Source organism: Rhineura floridana, chromosome 3, assembly GCF_030035675.1.
Source record: "Rhineura floridana isolate rRhiFlo1 chromosome 3, rRhiFlo1.hap2, whole genome shotgun sequence".
NCBI classification, from domain to species: Eukaryota; Metazoa; Chordata; class Lepidosauria; order Squamata; family Rhineuridae; genus Rhineura; species Rhineura floridana.
Window position 1 is genome coordinate 211,620,670 of NC_084482.1, and position 23,389 is coordinate 211,644,058.

Below are 23,389 nucleotides of genomic sequence, written 5' to 3' on the forward strand. Positions count from 1 at the left end.
TTAATTAAATTTTTATACCGCCCCATAGCCGAAGCTCTCTGGGCGGCTCACAACAGGTAAAAACATCTAACATACAATTAAAACCACATATTAAGCAATTTAAAATAAGTTAAAGATATCAAAAATTAAAACATAATTAAACAGATACTAAAATGCATATTAAATACTACTAAAATGCTGAAAATGCCTGGGAGAAGAGGAAGGTTTTACCTGGCGCCGAAAAGATAATAATGTTGGTGCCAGGCGTACCTCATCAGGAAGAATATTCCATAGTTCGGGGGCCACCACTGAGAAGGCTCTTTTTCTTGTTGTCACCTTCCGGGCTTCTCTCTGAGTAGGCACCCGGAGGAGCGCAGTGTACGGGTAGGTTCATATCGGGAGAGGCGTTCCATCAGATATTGTGGCCCCATGCCGTACAAGGCTTTATAGGTTAAAACCAGCACTTTGAATCGGGCCCGGAAACATATAGGCAACCAGTGCAAGCGGGCCAGAATCGGTGTTATATGTTCAGACCGCCTGGTCCCGGTTATCAGTCTGGCCGCCGCATTTTGCACGAGCTGCAGTTTCCGAACCGTCTTCAAGGGCAGCCCCACGTAGAGTGCATTGCAGTAGTCTAATTTAGAGGTTACCAGGGCATGGACAACTGAAGCAAGGTTTCCCCTGTCCAGATAGTGGCGTACTTGGGCCACCAGCCGAAGCTGGCAGAAAGCACTCCGTGCCACCGAGGCTACCTGAGCCTTCAATGACAGGGATGGTTCTAAAAGAACTCCCAAACTACGAACCTGCTCCTTCAGAGGGAGTGCAACCCCATCCAGGACAGGTTGCACATCCACCATCTGGTCAGGGGAACCGCCTACTAACAGCATCTCAGTCTTGTCTGGATTGAGCTTCAATTTATTCGCTCTCATCCAGTCCATTATCGCAGCCAGGCATCGGTTCAGCACCTTGACAGCCTCACCTGATGAGGATGAAAAGGAGAAGTAGAGCTGCGTGTCATCAGCATACTGGTGACAACGCACTCCAAAACTCCTGATGACAGCACCCAGCGGCTTCATGTAGATGTTAAAGAGCATGGGGGACAGAACTGACCCCTGTGGAACTCCATATTGGAGAGCCCAGGGTGCCGAGCAATGCTCCCCAAGCACTACCTTCTGGAGACGACCCGCCAAGTAGGAGCAGAACCACTGCCAAGCAGTACCTCCAACTCCCAAATCCGCAAGTCTCCCCAGAAGAATAACATGGTCGATGGTATCAAAAGCCGCTGAGAGATCAAGGAGAATCAACAGAGTTACACTCCCCTGTCTTTCTCCCGACAAAGGTCATCATACAGGGCGACCAAGGCCGTCTCCGTGCCAAAACCGGGCCTGAAACCCGATTGAAATGGATCCAGATAATCGGTCTCATCCAAGAGTGTCTGGAGCTGGTCTGCAACCACTCTTTCTAGGACCTTGCCCAGGAATGGGACATTTGCTACCGGCCTGTAATTATTAAGATTTTCTGGGTCCAGGGAAGATTTCTTCAAAAGTGGTCTCACTACCGCTGCCTTTAGGCAGCCAGGGACCTCTCCCTCACACAGTGAGGCATTAATCACTTCCCTGGCCCAGCCGGCTGTTCCATCCCTGCTAGCTTTTATAAGCCAAGAGGGGCACGGATCCAGAACAGAAGAGGTTGCACGCATCTGTCCAAGCACCTTGTCAACGTCCTCAAGCTGCACCAATTGAAACTCATCCAAAAAATCATGACCAGGCTGTGCTCCGGATACCTCATTTGATTCAACTGCTATAACACTGGCGTCCAAGTCTTGACGGATGCAAGAGATTTTATCCTGGAAGTGCCTAGCAAATTCATTACAGCGTGCTTCGGATAGTTCTACCGTGTCCCTAGGGCCAGAATGTAATAGCCCTCTGATAACTTTGTCTCCATCTGCACTCAAGCCGTCTCCTATTCTGTTTCATTGCTCTCAGCTCTGAAGTATACCATGGAGCTGAATGAGCTCTACATAGGAGAGGGCGCACAGGAGCGATCATGTCAACTGCCCAGGTCATTTCAGCATTCCATAGTTCGACCAGGGTTTCGACAGGAGCGCCAGCCCTATCAGCCGGAAAACTCCCTAGAGCCTTTTGAAAACCATCCGGATTCATTAGTCTCCGGGCCGGACCATCTTAATGGGTCCTCCACCCTTGCAGAGGGGAAAAGCCGCTGTAAGTCTAAACCTCAACAAGCGGTGATCTGTCCATGACAAAGGGGCTGATGTAAGACTCCCTACATTCAGATCACCATCTCCATGTCCAGTTGCAAAAATCAGGTCTAGAGTATGCCCTACCACGTGTGTTGGGCCAGTAGCATATTGGGACAGCCTCATGGTTGTCATGGAAGCCATGAAGTCCTGAGCCGCCCCAGATAAGGCGGCCTCGGCGTGGATGTTGACATCCCCCAGCACCAACAGTCTGGGTGATCTCAACAATACAGCCGAGACCACCTCCGTCAGCTCAGTTAGGGAGTCTGTTGGGCAGCGGGGTGGGCGGCACACCAACAGAATCCCCAATCTGTCCCCCTGATCCAACACAAGGTGCAAACACTCCAGACCAGTAGTTGCATGGACATGGTGCTTGGAGAGAGAGATGGAACTCCTATACACCACAGCAACCCCCCCTCCCCGGCCCTCAGATCTACCCTGATGCTGAACCAAGTACCCCGGTGGGCACAGCTGGGAGAGACTAACTCCTCCCTGCTCACCCACCCAGTTCTGAGTTATACATGCCAGATCAGCTGCCTCATCCACAATTAAATCGTGGATGAGAGAGCTCTTATTATGCACCGATCTGGCATTTAGGAGCAGCATCTGGAGATCGGAGAGCCGGCTGATAGGGCAACCAACAAACCTGTGGGTGTGTGGAGGACCAGAACCCAGCACAGCCGTTAACTGCCTGGGCCGAGTTCCCCTCACCTGGCAAGTCCTCCACACAGCGTCATATCTCCCTCTACCCGTCACTACACTAATTGGGGCCACCTCAAATCTTCCCAGTCGACTTTGACTCCTCTCTCCCAGGCACATGATGCAACCCCCCACAACACACACTCACACCATACACACCCCCACACAAAAAGGGCTTCAACTATTGTAACCTGTTTTAACTAACATGTGCCTTCACAGTCTTATACAATGATGTTAATTGGATTTCCAGCAACTTCTTTCATGCTGATATGTATCCCTATTTTTCTGTTTCTATAATAAGGTCACTGACTACATTTTATTAGTTGTAGTGTGCAAGAGATGAATAAATAGCATGTATTATAAAGACTCTTGGCAATTTGCTGGGGTGCCACTGAAGGGCTTTGCAGGCCTCCAAAACACTCACAGGCAACAGGTGGGCAACCCCCTGTTCATCACTCATAATATGGTTTCCCCATTTCTGAAATCTTTCATGACATTAAAGACTTAAGCTACTTCTGAAGCTCTTTCCATGTTCCAAGCAGTTCTATGGTTTCTCTCCTCTGTGAATTCTTTGATGGGGAGTGAGTTGCTCTTTGCAAATGAAGCTCTTTCCACATTCTAAGCACTTACACGGTTTCTCCCCAGTGTGAATACTTTGATGGGCAGTGAGTTGCTGTTTCCTACTGAAGCTCTTTCCACATTCTAAGCACTTATATGGTTTCTCCCCAGTGTGAATACTTTGATGAGGAGTGAGTTGCTGTTTCCAACGGAAGCTCTTTCCACATTCTAAGCACTTATATGGTTTCTCCCCAGTGTGAGTTCTTTGATGGGAAGTCAGATTTATCTTCTGGTGGAAGCTTTTTCCACATTCTAAGCACTTATATGGCTTCTCCCCAGTGTGAATACTTTGATGGTCAGTGAGTTTCTGTTTTCTACTGAAGCTCTTTCCACATTCTAAGCACTTATATGCTTTCGCTCCGGTGTGAATTCTTTGATGGGGAGAGAGTTGCTCTTTGCAAAAGAAGCTCTTTCCACATTCCAAGCATTTATACGTTTTCTCCCCAGTGTGAATACTTTGATGGGAAGTGAGTTGGTTTTTCCTACTGAAGCTCTTTCCACATTCTAAGCACTTATATGGTTTCTCTCCGGTGTGAATTCTTTGATGCAAAGTTAGAGAGAAATTTCTAGTAAAGCACTTTCCACATTCCAGGCATCTATGTGGTTTCTCCCCAGTGTGAATACTTTGATGGGCAGTGAGTTGCTGTTTCCTACTGAAGCTCTTTCCACATTCTAAGCACTTATATGGTTTCTCTCCGGTGTGAATTCTTTGATGGGCAGTGAGTTGGTTTTTCCTACTGAAGCTCTTTCCACATTCTAAGCACTTATATGGTTTCTCCCCAGTGTGAATTCTTTGATGGAAAGTCAGATTTGTCTTCTGACGGAAGCTCTTTCCACATTCTAAGCACTGATATGGTTTCTCCCCAGTGTGAATTATTTGATGGAAAGTCAGATTTGTCTTCTGACGGAAGCTCTTTCCACATTCTAAGCACTGATATGGTTTCTCCCCAGTGTGAATACTTTGATGGGCAGTGAGTTGCTGTTTCCTACTGAAGTTCTTTCCACATTCTAAGCACTGATATGGTTTCTCCCCAGTGTGGATACTTTGATGGGCAGTGAGTTGCTGTTTCCTACTGAAGCTCTTTCCACATTCTAAGCACTTATATGGTTTCTCCCCAGTGTGAGTTCTTTGATGGGCAGTGAATTGCACTTCCCATCTGAAGCTCTTTCCACATTCCAAGCATTTATACGGTTTCTCTCCAGTGTGATTACTTTGATGGGCAGTGAGTAAGTTTTTCCAGTTGAAGCTCTTTCCACATTCCAAGCACTTAAAAGGTTTCTCCCCCATGTGAATTCTTTGATGGAAAGTCAGATGTATCTTCTGATGGAAGCTCTTTCCACATTCCAAGCAGTTAAAAGGTTTCTCCCCCATGTGAATTCTTTGATGGCAAGTCAGATTGCTATTCTGACAGAAGCTCTTTCCACATTCTAGGCACTTATATGGTTTCTCTCCAGTGTGAATACTTTGATGGGCAGTGAGTAAGTTTTTCCAGTGGAAGCTCTTTCCACATTCCAAGCACTTAAAAGGTTTCTCCCCAGTGTGAATTCTTTGATGGAAATTCAGATGTATCTTCCGACGAAAGCTCTTTCCACATTCCAAGCACTTATATGGTTTCTCTCCAGTGTGAATACTTTGATGGGCAGTGAGTAAGTTTTTCCAGTGGAAGCTCTTTCCACATTCCAAGCACTTAAAAGGTTTCTCCCCAGTGTGAATTCTTTGATGGAAATTCAGATGTATCTTCCGACGAAAGCTCTTTCCACATTCCAAGCACTTATATGGTTTCTCTCCAGTGTGAATTCTTTGATGGGAAGTCAGATTGCTATTCTGACAGAAGCTCTTTCCACATTCTAAGCACTTATATGGTTTCTCACCGGTGTGCATTCTTTGATGCAAAATGAGACTTGCCTTGCAGCTAAACCTCCTTTCACATTCCAAACATTGATATGCTTTCTCCCTTTTCTGGTTATTGTAGTGGGCTTTTTTACACTTTCTTTTAGAATTCAGACTTTTCGAACAATGAAAATATTTATTTCTTTTTCTTCCTTGATCTGTTTTTTCTCGGATGGCAGTTTTATGGTAGCCACTGACCTGAGAAGCGCAAGATTTATTCCTTCTTTTCTCTTCTGCTTCAGGTTTCCTTCTCTGCTCTTCCCTCTTTTCAGATCTGTCTCTTTTCCATCTCTCTTGCCCACATAGTTCTCCCTTCCTCTTGGCTTTCCACTCACCATCTTCTGCAAGGAAGAGAGAAACTGATAAGACCATGAGGGAAGAAATGGATCCTCAAATCACTGAACAATCCCAAATAACTTTTGTGATAAAGGAAAAATTGACAGGACTTAGATGAAAGACGGATCTTACTCCAGGTTGAACAGTCTCTGTTGTCTGGCATTCACTGACAATTGGAGTGATACAGACTGTCAGATTTGGACCACGGTGATCTGGGTTCAGCTCCCAGTCAGAGGTTAATCCCATTGGGTGGTCCTGGGCCAATCACTCATTCGGCCTAGCCTACAAAGTTGACAAGGTAAATAAAGCAACTGCAGATATTCTCTTCTGAACTCTGGAGCAAGTGAAGTGAGAGAATGAAAAGGGGAGGCTCCATCCTTCAGTGGCAGACAAAGTCCATTGCAAGGAGAAGGTCCCAAGGTGAATCCCCCACTTCAGCACTTAAAGGACCTCAGAAAGAGCCCTCAGATGTGCTGCCAGTAAGAGCAAATACTCCTGGATTAGTTGGCCAATGACTATGGCAGGGCTGCTGAGTCAGACCTCTGGGATTCTAACATTGTTCTCATCTATATTTGTATTTCTTGTGACTCTTAAAGTTTCTTTGTGCTGATTCATGTACTGCTGTTTTGATTATGTTGTGATTCTAGCATCTTGTATTGATCTCTAACCATTTTTATACTCCTTGTGAATTTTTGTTCAGAATAAGATGGAGATGTACATCTTTGAAATCAATAAAAATAGACAAATTGTCTTTTTCAAAAAGAACAGAAGGAATAAAAAGGGAAGTGGACTCGCGCTATATGTTAAAAATATATATCCCTGCACAGAAATACAGGGAGATGAGATTGGTACCTCCAGCAAGAGTATCTGCATTAAAACTGATGGGGCAAGTAATAAAAGGAATGTGGTGCTTGGAGTCTACTGTCGACAAGCCAATCAAGGACAAGACGAGAATGTATCTTAATGGCCTACTAATGCAGGCAAACCGCTTAGCTTACAGCGCGCTCAGGAGCATGTCAGATTAGAGATGTGACGGAAGGGTTGCCATCACTCATCAAGCCCACCAATAGGTATCCCTTTCTCCTCATCCATATGGGAACAAACGATACTGCCAAACGGAGCTATGAAGAAATCATGTCAGACTTTGAAGCTCTGGGAAGGAAACTCAAGGACTTTGGGGCTCAGATAGTTTTTTCATCCATCCTTCCAGTATATAGCAGAGGAGTAGAAAGGGAAATAAAAACGTGTGAATGAATGGCTATGAAGGTGGTGCCGACGTGAGAGATTTGGATTCTGGGACCATGAGCTACGCTTCCTGGAAGATGGACTGCTGGCAAGTGATGGGTTGCATCTCACAAGGACTGGGAAGAATGTGTTTGGCCACAGCATGGAGGGCTTTAAACTGAATCGTAAGGGAGAGGGAGATGTAATCTTAGTGGTAACGACTGACAAAGGCTTGTGCACGGTAACAGCATGCTTATCAAATTTGCAGCTGATAAAAAATTGGGGGGCATAGCTAATACTGTGGAAGACAGAAACAAAATTCAAAGAGACCTTGATAGGCTGGAGCATTGGGCTGAAAACATCAGAATGAAATTCAACAGGGATAAATGCAAAGTTCTACACTTAGGAAAAAGAAACCAACTGTACAGTTATAAGACTGGCTCAGCAATACGACATGTGAGAAAGATCTTGGAATTGTGGTTGATCACAAGCTGAATATGAGCCAACAGTGTGATGTAGCTGCAAAAAAGGAAAATGCTGTAGTAGGCTGCATTAAGAGAAATATAGTTTCCAAATTGCGTGAAGTATTACTTCCCCTCTATTCAGCACAGGTTAGGCCTCATCCTGAGTACTGCGTCCAGTTCTAGTCTCCGCACCAAGAAGGATGCAAACAAACTGGAATAGGTTCAGAGGAGGGCAACAAAGATGATCAGGAGACTGGAAACCAAGCCCTATGAGGAGAGGCTGAAAGAACTGGGCATGTTTAGCCTGGAGAAGAGAAGACTGAGGGGAGATATGATAGCACTCTTCAAGTACATGAAAGATTGTCACACAGAGGAGGGCCAAGATCTCTTCTTGGAGAGTGCAGGACACGGAATAATGGGCTCAAGTTGCGGGAAGCCAGATTAAGACTGAACATCAGGAAAAAATTCCTAACTGTTAGAGCCATACGACAATGGAACCAATGACCTAGAGAGGTAGTGGGCTCTCCGACAGTGGAGGCATTCAAGAGGCAGCTGGACAGCCATCTGTCGGGAATGCTTTGATTTGGATTCCTGCATTGAGCAGGGGGTTGGACTCGATGGCCTTGTAGGTCCCTTCCAACTCTACTATTCTATGATTCTATGATAGGGAAGGCTTTTCTTACCGTCTGAGTCCCTTTCCCTATAACAACGTGGTGCTCTCCAGAGTTTGTTGGAATCTCATTCTCATCAGCCCCAGTCAGCGTGGACAATGGTCACCGCTTATGGGAGTGAGAGTCCAGGAATCTGTGGAGCACACCATGATGGTTACCCCAGTCTTAAAATGGTCCTCCTCTCCCCCACATCCTATAATGCACTGCCACCACTCTGCTCCAGGTCTAGGAAAAAGGATAAACTAGGAGGGAAGCTTTGGATGTGTCTCCCCAAAGCCCAGAATGCCAAATGTTGCACCTCGTAGGCCATATTAGAAATTCAAATGGAGCTCAGCTATGCTGTGTTATAGCACTTGGGGAAACATTTTAGTGAAAAATTCCAGCTAATTGGACCATTGTTTTAGAAGGGCATAACTAGAGATCTGTTCAGAGAGAATAGATGGCTGTCCATTCAAGTTATCTGCAGAAGATGAAGAATCCCTGTTGAAATAGGTGGCAGTACATCAGAATATTAGGGTGCATTAAATATAGAAATATGGAATTTGAAAACAGGTATTACGACCAATACCCTGGACAGCAAAAAGACAATTAAACCAGAACTACCACTAGAAGCTAAAATGATGAAACTGAGGATATCATACTTTGGACACATAAGGAGAAGAGATGATTCACTAGAAAAGACAATAATGCTGGGAAAACAGCAGGGAATAGAAAAAGAGGAAGACCAAACAATAGATGGATTGATTGCATAAAGGAAGATCTGAACAGGGTGGTTTTTAACAGATGCTACTGCAGGTTGTTGATTCATAGGGTTGCCATAAGTCGTAATCGACTTGAAGGCACATAACAAATTACAACGGAACCTGCCTTACCAAGACAGGACAGAGTCCCACAAATCCCCTCCATGACTTCGCTATGCAGAGCTCTCTGGTCAGGATTCAGCAAAGCCCACTCCTCTTCCGTGAACTGCACAGCCACATCCTCCAAAGACACTGGATCCTAAAAGAAATATAATTCAATTTGTCATCATAGCAAGCATAAAGATTATCTCCAACCTACGTGGAAAACGTAGTTAAGGTGAGGTGGCTGGTCATTGTTCTAAGGACAGAAACCTTCTTAAATGGCATTCACAGCTTTTGTTGAGGTGGCTTTGGGAGACGCAAAGAGGAGGAGGAAAATTCATTCAGACCCAGGGACAGAGAGGCACCCAGGCTGCCCCCAGCCTTTCCCACTTCTGAGTCTTTCCCCTACCTGATCTGGGGCGATAGCAACAGCTTCTCCTCCACCAGAAAGGGGATATGATTTAGTAGGTCTTGCTGACATGATTCCATCCCCTGTGAGAAAGAAAATGGGCCCAAAAGCCATTAGTATACCGTATGCTATTGTCAGAGATTAAACCATAGAGGTATAACTGCACAAGGGTTCTTCTCAGCTGAGTGAGTTTCAGGTATTTATGCACAATTTATGTTTCAGTTGTGTGATAAAACATCTCTCCTCATTTGAGCTCCAAGCCAGAAATCAAAGTGATGGTTCCCACGTAAAAAATTACGATGTAAGTAGGAGCATTTCTGAGCTGTGGAAAAGGCTGGAGACAAGAGTGGAAAATGGAAATTCAAGTTGATCCTGACTTATGGTGTTTAGGGTTTTCATAGTAAGCGGTATTCAGAAAGGGTTTACCATTGACTTCCTCTGGGACTTAGGGGCAGTGACTGAACCCTGCTCTCCCAGGTCGTAGTCCAACACCTTAACCACTGTACTGCCTTCAAGTCGATTCTGACTTATGGTGACCCTATGAATAGGGTTTTTATGGTAAGCTGTATTCAGACGGGGGTTACGATTGCCTGCCTCTGGGGCTGAGAGGCAGCGACTGGCCCAAGGTCACCCAGTGAGCTTCATGGCTGTGTGGGGATTTCAACCCTTGTCTCCCAGGTCGTAGTCCAAACCCTTAACCACTACATCACACTGGTTCTCGCAGGCAAAATCAACAGAGACAGACCAAACGGAAACACGCCCCATTCATCTTTACCCAGCGGCCTCTGCCTGGGGTCCAATGGAGTCCTCTCTGCCTCAGGGAAATCCATTCCTGTTTCTGCACAGAGACCCTTTTCCTGAAAAGCATAATAAGAACTCAAGTCATATAATGGGGAGCAGAATTAGAAAAAGAGTGACAGAGGCAATACCACAGGAATATTTCATATAGAAAGGAAGGATAGATGCAAAACCCTTTATTATTATTTAATTAATTTATTTTATAAATAAATAAATAAATATTTGATATAGAAAGGAAGGATAGATGCAAAACTCTTAGAGATACTTGATATTGGGGTAGCCAACGTGGTGCCCTTCAGATGGGACCAGACTCGAATTCACATCAGCCCCAGACAATACCATGAATGGCCAGCGATTATAGGACTTTTACTTCAACAACATCTGGAAGGCTTCATCTAGACCAGGGACAGCCATCTTACCTGCTGCTCTGCCTGCTTCTCGTCCTCTGCCACGTTCAGCAAGAGACCTTCTGCCAGGGCCACCGCCTGGGAACTGGTCTCGGCCCCACATTCCCTCACCCAGCTCTCCATCTCTGGGGGCAGGACAGCCAGGAACTGCTCCAGGATCACCTTGTCCACGATCTGGTTCTTTGAGTGTCGCTCTGGCTTCAACCACTCACGGCAAAGAAGGTGGAGTCGGCTGCAAGCCTCTCGGGGCCCCTCAGCTGCCTGGTAGCGGAAACGCCGGAACTGCTGGCACTGCACATCTGAGCTGAGGGGATTCTCCCCCAAGATCTTCTGCACATTTTCCCCCAGGAATTCCTCCGCATGGGTCTCAATCTTGATGGCATCAGGGTCATGTCCTACTTCAGGGGTAGCTGGGTCTTGCTGTTCCATCTTTGATCTCTTGGCCTTTCACGGGGTCCTCATCCCTTCTCTGCTTCTGGGAATAGTTTTCTGCCTTCTGAGGCCACGTTCAGAAGGAGCAGGTCCACTTATTCTATGAGCGAAGCCAAACAGGGATCACTATGCCGAGGCCGAAGGCTTGCAGAGCAGGAAAGGTGCTGGGTGAGAATAGTGAAATGTGAGGATTATTGTTTCTACCATATAACCTTTGATAAAAACCCAGTGATGGGGCCTATGCCTTACTCTGAAGATGGATCCCTGGATGGGTGACAGATCTCTGACAGCAGCTCCAAAGGGACCCAGGGACCAGCATCATCCTCATTACCCCCTTATTCTTAATTAAAAACAAGCTAAAGGGGAGACCCTTTCAGAAGACAGGCTGTAGCTCAGTGGTAGAGCAGCTGCTTTGTACACAGAATGTCCCACTTTGAATCTCCAGGTAGGGCTGGGAAAGACTCCCTGCCTGTAATCCTAGAGAGACGCTGCCAGTTAGTGCAGACAATACTGAGCTAGATGGGACAATTGTCTAATTCAATATAAGATCCTATACTCCCTAACTTATCTCTGAACTTTTACAAGCCTCTCCTGGAATACAGAATTTTGGTTTAATTGTGAATGAAATACGTTATTCCTTTCATCTCTTGATAGATTTGCTTATCTTTAGAACTGTCCCCCTTCAGAGTTAAACGTGAGCTATATTGTTGCATATTAAATTAAATTGGAACGCTGCAGTTCCTGGAGTTTATGACCTGGTTGTGATAAGGAAATGGAAAGATCTTTGAGTATAATGTGGTGGAAGAAAGCAATGAACCTACATTTTTGGGATTGTCATCATAAATTAAGGAAGAACTGACTTTACCTTCACCTCAGCAGGCATTGAGTGATGGGATATGGATGCGGGTGGGGGCTGCCCTGTCCTGTAGGCTCTCTTCACCTATTTACCCTTTTAATAAAACACGGTTGTTCACTTTCAGTCGGGGTCTTCCGAGTTTGATTCCTTTGATGAAAAGATTGCCAATTTTCAGTAGCACTTTCTATTCACACTTAAAGGTCCCTTCTGTATCCCAGGGGTTACTTGCCTGGATGGGCACATGTGTGATAACACCAGTCAGTGTGTGAATAACGGGGGCATTGATAGGCATACTTTCAATTGCCCCTGAATTCAAAGTGGTGCCCTGGCCTTGCTGGGGAGGGAGAGGTAGCTCTCCTCCCTGATTTGGATGGATCAGCTGAACAGGCCTCCTGTGCGCCCTGCTCTGTGAAAACCTTTCCACCAAAGGTGTAAAGGCAGAGGATGCTCACAAGGTTTCAGAGGGGGCCACCCATGCAGGGCTTGGGTATTTACCACCAAATGAGAATGAAGGGGACTTTGAACAGAGGAGCTTTTGCTCTGAGGGATACAGCCCCCCCCAGGATTCCCCTCCTGTCTAGCCATCAAACTGAGGTCATTTAACACACTAAGCCTGGTATACTGCTTCTGCATAAGGAAGCTCCACTTTCCACTCATTGTACCAAGGCCCTGCCTATCTTTTTTCTTCTGTTCTATTCCCTTTGTCTATCTGTTATTATGGGGGATGTTCTGACGGGGGATCCTGAAGGGTCGCAGAACAGAGGCCACCTCCTTACGGGGTGAGGGTCTCCCTTGCTGTCGTGGGCTCTCCAGCCGCTCCTCTGCCTTCACCGGGTGGGGCTCCAATCTGGGGTCTCCCGCCCCCTCCTGGCTCCCCCGCCCTGCAGCTCCTCCCCTAGGCCCTGGGACTCCCCTTCGCCCAAATGCACAGCAGGGACAAGGGGCTTACCAGACCCCAGAAGGCGCCACCGACGCTGCAGCACTGCTGCTGCTTCTGGCGTTTAATGGCGGATCAAACTGCGCTCTTGACCAGGGAGCCACTTTCCTCCAAGGGAAGAGCCCGGCAGGAAGTGACGTCAGAGGGAGAGGAGCCGCATTTTCTTTGAAGCCTCCCGCACCTCCTCCTCCTCTTTCCTTTCTAGGAATCTGGTTTCGTTTATTTTAACCCTCACGAAGTCAAGCCTCCTGATGATCTCTCAGAGCGGGAGCCAAGAAGGAAAGAGGCGTTGCGCAGAACGGAGGAAGACACGGAGCTCCTGCCCTGTACCGAGTCAGAGCATGGGGGTCGATCTAGCTCAGTGGGATCTGCACTGACTGGCAGCAGCTCTCCAGCGTTTCAGGCAGGGAGTCTGTCCTTGGAGATTGAACCTGGGACCTTCTGCATGCAAAGCAGCTGCTCTACCCACTGAGCTGTGGCTCCTTCCTGGGGGTTTGGACCCTCCTGGGGGTTCAAGACAAATATATAGATAATAGAAATATGGGGAGGCTGGCAGACAAGGCTCCCAAACTGGTTTGGCTTGCGTGAGAAGGGAAGATGTGATGATATATGTTGCTGTATCTGGAAGATGAATGGAACCGGAAAGCCAAGTCAGTTCAGCTACTTTTGTCACTTAGAGAAGGTTAAACTCAGTTTAACAGAAAGGAAGAAAAAACGCCTCCACTGGAGTGCAAGAGACTCCTGCCCAGCGTATGGCTTTGCTATGAAGTCTAAAATGATGCTCTGAAAGCCTGAGACACTATACAGCATGCCTTGTATTGAGGGATGACCTTGTCCTGAAGTCTCAATGGGATGCAATGGAGGTCCTGTGAATGGGAATTAAGAGGAGGAAGGGAACTCGAAATCCATCTGCTTACTTTGTACACTGAGCCACGCAATGCCAAACACCTAGCCATCAACATATAAGCACTAGCAAAACCCAAAGTGTAAAAAGGTTCCATATTGAACTCAAAATTGAAAAGGTCTAGAAGTTGAAAGATTCCCATTTCTTAAGTTAGACTTACATTACACAGCCCAAATTAAGAAACAGCAGGACAATCTGTTTCAAGTATTGTTGTCTTTTCCAATCTCCCCTGTTCATTTTCTCAGCTGTCCTTGGGAGGAATGATAACAATTCTCTCTTGAAGAATTAAGTCCTTGTTGTGCTTCTCTAGTCGATAAGAATACTTTTCTATACAGAGATGCTTTTAGATGGTGATTTCATAGCTGTAAGTACAATACACTATTAACCATCTAGCATCCTTATGCTGCAAATGTATAACTAATTACAGCACGTACCACAATTAAATATTTCGCACATATATCTCCCTTGCACTCATCTCAGGGAACAACAGTATAAACTCATCTTTCCGAAAGACCAAGATATATAATAAATAAGAGAATACTTTTACGGGTGATTATCATCATTAATTTCAAAAAGATGTTATACTGTATATGTGTGTAAGTGTACTGCCTTCAAGTCGATTCCGACTTATGGCGACCCTATGAAGAGGGTTTTCATGAGACTGAGAGGCAGTGACTGGCCCAATGTCACCCAGTGAGCTTCATGGCTACGTGGGGATTCAAACCCTGGTCTCCCAGGTCCTAGTCCAACACTCTAACCACTACACCACACTGGCTTATCCTGTACTGTATGTAGGATAAGCTAAACTTGTCAGTGAGTCCATTTAAATCAAAAATCTAAAATGTAACACAATATGCAGATTTTGGCCTTTGTCACAAGACATATGGATCAATTCTCTAGTGAAATATTTTACCTCTTCTGGAGTATATAATCTATAAATTGCGTAGTTGATGGTGTTGGTACAAATATAACATACATCAATAGATTGACACTTAGTGAAACTGTTCAATCTGAATTTCCTTCCATCTTTAGGATGAACGTGCTGTTTTATCTGTAACGCTTATGAGGAGCATGAACATTTGCCACGTTTCAAATCTCCCCTAGAGATGGATCTAATCCTGTAACTACGTAAATCAGAACGGACCACCTTCCCTTGAATAATGGCTGCTCTGCATTGCACTGTAAGTGGAATTCTTCATGACTCCCTGGTCTATAGCTGTTGCAAATCAGGAGACCTCCCAAAGCCTCTTTGCAAAGTTTTCACTTTTCCCTTCGGGTGAGGGGAAGGGGCTTTGTTAACATTCACTAACACTGTGTAGTAGCGTTTGCAGAAAATGACGTCTGGGCGCTACAGGCACTCAGACAAACCCAGCACAGTGTGATGGGATAGCCCAAATAATGGCTTAAAATGTGCAAAGAGTGTGCTAAAATCATTTACATAAGCTTATAATGGCTTCGCTTGTAGTTTAGTAGTGCACAGAGGAAAAAAGTTCTCTTCTGAAAATGGGTTTCTTAAACCCTTCTAGACAAAGCATTGTTTTCTTATAAAGCAGAGTACGGTACAAGATACAGTGTCTGAGCAGCCAGGCAATACGTTACATTAACATTTGGATTGCGGTCTCCACCTATTTACCCTTTTAATACAACAGTTATTTTCAGTTGGGTTCTCCTGAAGTTGATTCCTTTGATTCAAAGGGTGCCACTTTTCGAGTACTAGTAGTAATCTTTAATGTTTGTAGCCATTGGCCATTACATATTGAATTTAAAAACACAATAAAACATTTCAGTAAAACACATTTTTATCATCATAGCTTGGCTATAAAAGTTGGGAAATTTGAACTATTTACTTTGACAAGTTGGGCTCTAATATGCTTCGCTGCCAAGGCGAAGTTGGCCATCGCCAAGGTAACCTCTTTATAATTATCTGCCAGAAGGTCTATAATTATGGTTTCTGGGCCGAGGCCCATCCTGGGCTTGATAAAAGGGTCTAGAAATTTCTTTCGAGGGCCATTATAGAGGGGGCAGTAGAGTATATAGTGGGCAAGGTCCTCGATCGCCTTGTTCCCACAGATACAAAAACGTTCATTTTTGGGGAGGTCCTTGTATCTGCCCTCAAGAAAAGCAGTGGGCATTGACTGAAACCTTAACTCTGTGAAGGCTCTGCGTTTTTGGGGGCAACGAAAGGTAATTAAGTAAGAGGCGACAGAGTGGTTTATTTTGAAACCGGGGAACCAAGTCGAGAACGGAGCTCTCATTATCGTGGATCTGTCTTGGACCTCGTCAAAATTAAAGACCCAGTTACAAAGTTCCCTTGGCGAGAATAATTTGAGGTCTTTAGTTGACAGGTTGTAGTAGTCAATTAACAGTTTTGTAGGTTGAGTCCAACCCCCTTTAAGTCATTGTTCATGCCAGCAGCATTTGACTAAGGAGGAATCCTCCATCAGGAGTATTTTCCTCCCAAATCTTAAGACTGCCAGGTCAGTTTTTGCAGTTAATGAATGTATACCCAGCTCGGCTCTGACGTGTGCTGAGGGGGTGCCTCGCGGAAGGCCCAAAAGCTGTTTTAAAAAGGAATTTTGGAGTGGCTCTACCATGCGTTTAAGGGCGTGTCCCCATATTTCAGCCCCGTAGAGAATTTTAGAGATTGCTACGGCTCTATAGATTTTTAACATAGGGGGGATTAGTTGGCCACCTCTGGTATAATAGAACTTTTTTATTTGACCTAGGGATCTGGCGGAATCTAGTTTAATGGCTTCCGCCTGTGTTTTCCAGGAAAGTGTGTTGGTAAAGGAAATTCCAAGGTACTTAAAGGACTGGACTTGTTCCACTCTGACCCCACTCAGTGTCCAATTATTTTTGGCCTTCCTGTACCAGCCACAGACCATGATTTTTGATTTTGCCTGGTTAATCTGTAAATGTTGTACTTTACAATATTCCTCTAAGTGGGTCAACAATCTTTTTAAGCCAATTTTGGTCAGGGAAAATAGAACCAGATCATCAGCATATAATAATACAGAAATTTTTTTTGTGCCTACTGCGGGGGGGGGGAACTTAGGTGCAGATAATAAGGGAATTATATTGTTTATAAAAAAATTAAAAAGAAAGGGAGCAAGTATGCACCCTTGTTTCACACCTTTCGAGGTTGGAATGTTACAGGATAGAGCCCCATTTCTTCCTAGCCGGACTCTAGAGATGTTGGATTGATGAAGGGTTTTAATAAGCCACACCAGTCTCTTATCGGCATTTGACTGGTCCAGCTTGTGCCAGAGAATTTCCCTATCGACTGAGTCAAATGCCGCCGCGAAATCTATAAAGGCTATGTAGAAAGATGTACCCGACCCTTTCGCAACTTTATTTATTAAATGATGTAAAATAAAGGCTTGATCCCTGGTGGACTTGCCTTTTCTAAATCCGGCTTGTACTTGGTGGATGATCGAGTATTTCGCATCCCATTCCACTAATTTGTTAAGCAGGAAGCGCCTGTGGAGCTTAGCCGAAATGTCAAGTAGGCTAATAGGCCTGTAATTACGGGGGTCTGCTGGGTCCCCTTTCTTAAAAATGGGAACAATTATGCTGGTATGCCATCCTTGCGGAAAATCTCCCGTGGTGTTAATATGGGAGAAAAGGGCCGCTAGAACAGGACCCCACCATGCTATATCCATCAAAAAGATCTCCGGTGGCATCAAGTCTTCCCCTGGTGCTTTATTTTTGCGAAGCGTCAAAATTAAATCGCCGATCTCTGCACTTGTAACCGGAGGCCATTTAGGGAGATCTGGTGGGCTTGGAGTAGATAGTGAGAGGGTTAACGAGGAGGCTCCAAATATGGAACTAAAATGAGATATCCATGACTCCGGTAAAATTGGAGGGATTGGGACATTTTCCCAGCGAGAATTTCCCCCCTGGACAAGTTTCCAAAAAAGTGTGTCGTTACCTTTGCTGTGGGCTAGTTTCAATTCCCTCCAATTGTTTACGTAAAATTGGTGTTTCTTGTCCTTTATAAGCTTCTTATAGGACCTCTTTATTTGGAGTAAACGTTGGATTGCCTCATTTGACTGATTTCGTCTTATTACTTTAATTTGGGTGGACAACTCTCTCTTCATTGATCTACACTCCCAATCAAACCACTCATTGGTAAATCCCCTCGGGGTTTTGAGACAAGTGGTGGATATCTGAGGTTTTAAGGGTAAAATCGCTTTTTCATATAGTCCTACAATGTCCCCGGTCGCTAAAATGGCCCGGTTGCGTAGGTCAAGGGCTGGAGCTGATTCTAAGGTTTGCTTGACTGCCTTTTCAATGTCCGCAGACCATTTGGTACGTCTTGAGCCAGAGATACTATCAAGGAATGGTTTAAAAACGCGTGGACGTGTGTATAGACTGGGGTCACGTAACGTTAAGCATAAGGGTAGATGATTGCTGTCCGCTCTGCTTATTATCAAAAGATCTTTAACTAGGGGCATTAGAAGAGGGGAACCTAGAAAATAATCTACCACGCTGACGCCTCTGCTTGAAATAAAGGTGTATAGGCCATTAGATGAATCTAGATATGTTCCATTTATACAGATCAGCTGAAAGCTAATCAGAAAGCGGAACAGAGATTTTCCATTTTGATTTATGGTTATGTCCCTTGATTCTCTAGGGAGAATAGGGTATTCATCAAGAGTTACTCCTACTAGTTCGTCTATGGATGGGTAGTGTTGTCCCAGTCTAGCGTTTAATTCGCTGCAGATTACTAACAAGTATGACGGGTAAGCGCATGTGAGTTTTTCTAGATAGTTCCCTAAGAGCATCCAACTCTGGGCACAATTCTGAGCATGGGACGGAGGAAAATAAACATTCAAACATAATATGGAATGGCTATCGGTAAACGAAATTATTAATGGCAAACAGAAATCTGGGGGATGTTCAGTCGGGACAGTTACCAGGACGTTCAGTGATGTAGCTATTAGAGTTGCAATGCCCCCACAAGCTCTACCTCTCGCTGCGGTCTTGATAGCCGGGTTCGTCCAGGATTTATAACCTTGTAATGAAAGTAATTCCTGGTCAGTGATCCAGGTCTCCTGTAAACAGAGGATGTCAAATGCTTGTAAAAAGTTTATAAAATCTCTGTCTCTAGCCTTGTTGTTCCAACCTGCAATGTTCCAGGAAAGGTAAGTTAGGTCCGGATGAGGAGGGCCAATCTGCTTGCTTGTCGAAGAGGGGCTACCCTCATGGATTTGGGTGTCAGTGGGCTTTCGTAACTGTGGTAAATAACTGTGTCAGTTCATCGAGTCAGATAGAGGTAAACTTACGAGGTCATCTGGTATGATTGTGCAGACGTTTGAGAAAAAGGGGCCTGAACCAACTTTCGTTAGTTCCGATGGGAGTGATGGTTTCACTGGGGAACCTAGTTCGTCAGGGGCCAAGTAACGCATTTGTAACCACGAGGGACCTGCTTGGTTCGAACTCTCGTGGGCCCACCGGTTAGTTTCAGCCCGGGTCTTATTTTCTCTTGCGATTGGCTTAGAATTATGCGTTGGCATGTCAATTTCAACCAGATGGCTGGGCTTGGGCGGATATCGGGAAGTTGCCGAAGGTGGTGAAGAACATGTGTTTTGGGACACTGATGTCGATATTGGGACATTTTGTGAAGAGTGGCCAACTGGCTCTTGCTGGAGTACATCCTTCTTCTGCCAATTGGTTACTTTATCCACTTGGAGTTTTTCTAGAAGAGCTGTCAGATTGGTCATTCTTGCTATTACTTGTCTCCTCTCAGGCATTGGAAGCTCTTCAAAGGTCTTAATTAGTTGCAATTCTTCCGGTAAAAGGTCTTTTCCCGAGAGCGAGTCTGGAGAGAGCGGCCCGAAGGGCTCGTGCTGCAACTGGTTCATTAGACCGATTGAGTGGACCTCATTTTGGTTATTAATATTGCAGGGCTTTGCTGATGACAAGCATTTTCTTGCTAGCCCTATAGAAGATGGAATCAAGGGTTGTGGTATGGCTACGTTACTAAAATGTCTTGCTACCAAAATTCCCCTCTCTTCAAAGGCAGATCAATTTGCCAAGATAGCCCGAACTGTAATAGAGTTTTCAAAGGAAACTATGGTCCTAGAAGGGCCATAGAGTGAAGGGAGAGTTTCAACACTTTTTATGGATTCACCCTGAACTCAGCATGGTAGACAATTATCCAGCAGTTTCTTTATCTGACTTTTCCTCCCCTGGGGATTTTGTGGGGCCTTGCTCCCCGGAAGGTTAATTAGAACCACCTTTTCTGGGTTCAAAATCAGGTTCCAATTGGGTCTTGGGGGCCGGCTGGCCGTCAGGGTATTCAACATATAGGGTGAACCCTGGCCCCTGGTAGGTAAAGGAGAATTTTGTGCGATCGGTGGGCATTGTGGCCCGGGGGCGACTAACAGATTTGTTTTGCTTGAAGTAGTTTTGAGAGGGACGGGGGTAATCCCCGTCGGTGGAGCCAAAGAGAGCGGCTCAGAGATTTTTGGAGGGGCCGGCAGCTGGATGGAATCTTCTCTTCTGCTCTTGTCCAAATGGTCCAGAATTTTAAATAGAGATTTGTAGTCCATTTTCTTGTATTTGGTGAATTTCTGGTTTTTCATGTTTTTCCCTTTTTTTGAAGGTTGTTTCTTGATCCCTTTTTTTGGTTTGTGCTTTAATTTTGGCTTTCCCTTTTTTTTGGTTTACTTTATCACTTGTGTCTGTTGAGTGACAATTTCTTTGCTTGAGGATAGTCGCAATGCTGACAAGCGTTGACAAAAGGTTATTACACTGCAGGATGTATGATTTGATCAAGTCCAATTCCTGCATGATAAAAAGGACCCCTCCTACCAAAAAGGAAGAATTTGTATTATCTGGGTGTTCCAGAGGTTCTGGAGGGTCCTCGTCAAGTGCCTTGCGTGCATTTTCAAGTGTAATTGGGGTTAGACCTTCAGGCAACTGAGTCACCTGGGGATCTTCATTCTGCCTTGCTGCCTCAATTTCCGCTGCTAGATTTAAAGTGGCGGGAACAGCTTCGAAATCTCTAGAACAATGTTTAAAGGTTTTATAGTCTAGAGACCAATCGAGTAACTTGTCAGGATCCAGTAGAGGTGGCACAGGAGAGATGTCCAACTTAGCCAGTAGCTCGTTATTTGGTGAAAAGAACTGGGTTATTTTGGCTTGCCGGGATCTCAAAGGGGCTGCTTCCGAGTTGAGAGCCAAACCCAGCTCTCTATATCTTTTTCTTGTAAAAACCATTTCGATTTCTCTGCTCCAGGTTGGTACGATTTTGTGTAGAGCTCGGAAGATTTATAAGGCAATTTGACTGAAGAGCTGTTTTATTGCCGGCAATTTAAGGCTATAAAGGCTGTGAAGGTAAGGAGTTCAGGTTGCCTTGTCATTAGCTTGTTTTAGAGCTTCTCACCACTTTGCCTCCCAGTTTATTTATTTATTTTATTTTATTTATTTAATTAAGCTTATATACCGCCCGACTAGCAACAGCTCTCTGGGCGGTGAACATTAAAAATACAATAAAAATAACACAAAACTGTACACAAAACTGTACAGTCTAAAATCAAAATATAATAATTTACAATTAACAGGAATTAAAATGCCTCAGAGAAGAGAAAGGTTTTAACCTGGCGCCGAAAAGATGATAGTGTCGGCGCCAGGTGCACCTCCTCGGGGAGACCATTCCATAGTTCGGGGGCCACCACTGAGAAGGCCCTAGATCTTGTCACCACTCTCCGGGCTTCCCTATGAGTCGGAACCCGGAGGAGGGCCTTCGTAGTAGACCGTAGTGTACGGGCCGGTTCATATCGGGAGAGGCGTTCCGACAGATATCGTGGTCCCGCGCCGTATAAGGCTTTATAGGTAAGTACCAACACTTTGAATCTGGCCCGGAAGCATATTGGAAGCCAGTGCAAACGGGCTAGCACAGGTGTTATATGCTCAGACCGCTTAGTTCTTATTAGCAGTCTGGCTGCTGCATTTTGCACTAGCTGTAGCTTCCGAATCGTCTTCAAAGGTAGCCCTACGTAAAGCGCATTGCAGTAGTCCAGACGCGAGGTTACCATAGCATGTACCACTGATGAGAGGTCCTCCTTACTCAGATAAGGACGTAGCTGGGCTACCAACCGAAGTTGGTAGAACGCATTCCGGGCCACCGAGGCTACATGAGCCTCAAGTGTGAGGGAAGAGTCTAAGATGACTCCCAGACTACGCACCTGTTCCTTTAGGGGGAGTGTAACCCCATCCAGGACAGGGTATATATCCACCATCCGATCAGAGAAACCATCCACCAACAGCATCTCAGTCTTGTCAGGATTGAGTCTCAGTTTGTTAGTTCTCATCCAGTCCATTGTCGCAGCCAGGCAACGGTTCAGCACGTCGACTGCCTCACCTGAAGAAGATGTAAAGGAGAAGTAGAGCTGCGTGTCATCAGCATACTGATGACAACGCACTCCAAAACTCCTGATGACCGCCCCCAGCGGCTTCATATAAATGTTAAAAAGCATGGGAGACAGAACCGAACCCTGTGGGACCCCACATTGGAGAACCCACGGTGTCGAGCAATGCTCCCCAAGCACTATCTTCTGGAGACGACCCGCTAAGTAGGAGCGGAACCACTGCCAAGCAGTGCCTCCAACTCCCAATTCCGCAAGCCTCTCCAGAAGAATATCATGGTCAATGGTATCAAAAGCCGCTGAGAGGTCAAGGAGAATCAACAGAGTTACACTCCCTCTGTCTCTCTCCCGACATAGGTCATCAAACAGGGCGACCAAGGCAGTCTCAGTGCCAAAACCAGGCCTGAACCCCGATTGAAATGGATCTAGATAATCGGTTTCATCCAATAGCGCCTGGAGCTGGTCAGCAACCACACGTTCCAGGATCTTGCCCAGGAACGCAACATTGGCTACTGGTCTGTAGCTGCTGACATCCTCTGGGTCCAAGGAAGGTTTTTTCAGGAGTGGTCTCACTGCCGCCTCTTTCAGACAGCCAGGGACCACTCCCTCTCATAAAGAGGCATTAATCACTTCCTTGGCCCAGCCAACTGTTCCTTTCTTGCTAGTTTTAATTAGCCAAGAGGGGCAAGGATCCAGTACCGAAGTGGTCGCACGAACCTGTCCAAGCACCTTGTCCACGTCCTCGAGCTGAACCAACTGAAACTCATCCAACAAAACATGACAAGACTGTGCTCTGGACACCTCAGTAGGATTAACTGCTATTAAATAGGAGTCTAAGTCCCGGCGAATGCATGAGATCTTATGCTGGAAGTGTTCAGCAAATTTATTACATCGAGCTACCAATGTATCTGCCGTATCTTTTAGGCCTGGATGAAGTAGGCCACGAACCACTTTAAAAAGCTCCCGTGGGCGTGAGAGAGATGACTGAATAGTGGCGGCGAAATGTTTTTTTGCCGCCCTCACCGCTCCTACATAGAGCTTAGTAGAAGCACGAACCAGCTCATAATTGCATTCGTCGGGAGTTCGTCTCCATCTCCGCTCAAGCCGCCTCCTGTCTTGTTTCATCGCTCTCAGCTCCGGAGTATACCAAGGAGCTGTATGAGCTCTACATAGGAGAGGGCGCGCAGGAGCGATCGTGTCAACAGCCCAGGTCATCTCTGTATTCCACAGATCGACCATGGCTTCGACAGGAGCGCCAGTCTTATCAGCCGGAAAAACCCCCAGAGCCTT

General features: G+C 45.6%; 2 protein-coding genes across 2 annotated transcripts; both read right to left on the bottom strand.

Moving 5' to 3' along the window:
• Positions 1 to 3,478: 3,478 nt before the first annotated feature.
• Positions 3,479 to 10,244, bottom strand: LOC133381413 (zinc finger protein 345-like). The gene is made up of 4 exons (XM_061620504.1): positions 10,166 to 10,244; positions 9,391 to 9,473; positions 9,012 to 9,138; positions 3,479 to 5,785 (listed from the first exon to the last, which is right to left on the bottom strand). The coding sequence occupies exons 1-4, from the start codon at positions 10,218 to 10,220 to the stop codon at positions 3,480 to 3,482; spliced, it is 2,571 nt and encodes an 856-aa protein (XP_061476488.1). The 5' UTR covers positions 10,221 to 10,244; the 3' UTR covers position 3,479.
• Positions 10,245 to 10,583: 339 nt separating this feature from the next.
• On the bottom strand, positions 10,584 to 11,166 carry LOC133378943 (zinc finger and SCAN domain-containing protein 31-like). The gene has a single exon (XM_061613556.1). The coding sequence runs from the start codon at positions 11,022 to 11,024 to the stop codon at positions 10,584 to 10,586; it is 441 nt and encodes a 146-aa protein (XP_061469540.1). The 5' UTR covers positions 11,025 to 11,166.
• Between the last annotated feature and the right edge of the window lie 12,223 nt (positions 11,167 to 23,389).

Coding starts and splice junctions, on each gene's coding strand:
- LOC133378943 (XM_061613556.1), bottom strand. CDS start 11,024: ATGGAACAGCAAGACCCAGCTACCCCTGAAGTAGGACATGACCCTGAT.
- LOC133381413 (XM_061620504.1), bottom strand. CDS start 10,220: ATGGATTTCCCTGAGGCAGAGAGGACTCCATTGGACCCCAGGCAGAGG. Junction 9,139..9,390: donor TTGCTATCGCCCCAGATCAG/GTAGGGGAAAGA, acceptor TATTTCTTTTAG/GATCCAGTGTCTTTGGAGGA. Junction 5,786..9,011: donor TGGGACTCTGTCCTGTCTTG/GTAAGGCAGGTT, acceptor TCTTCCTTGCAG/AAGATGGTGAGTGGAAAGCC.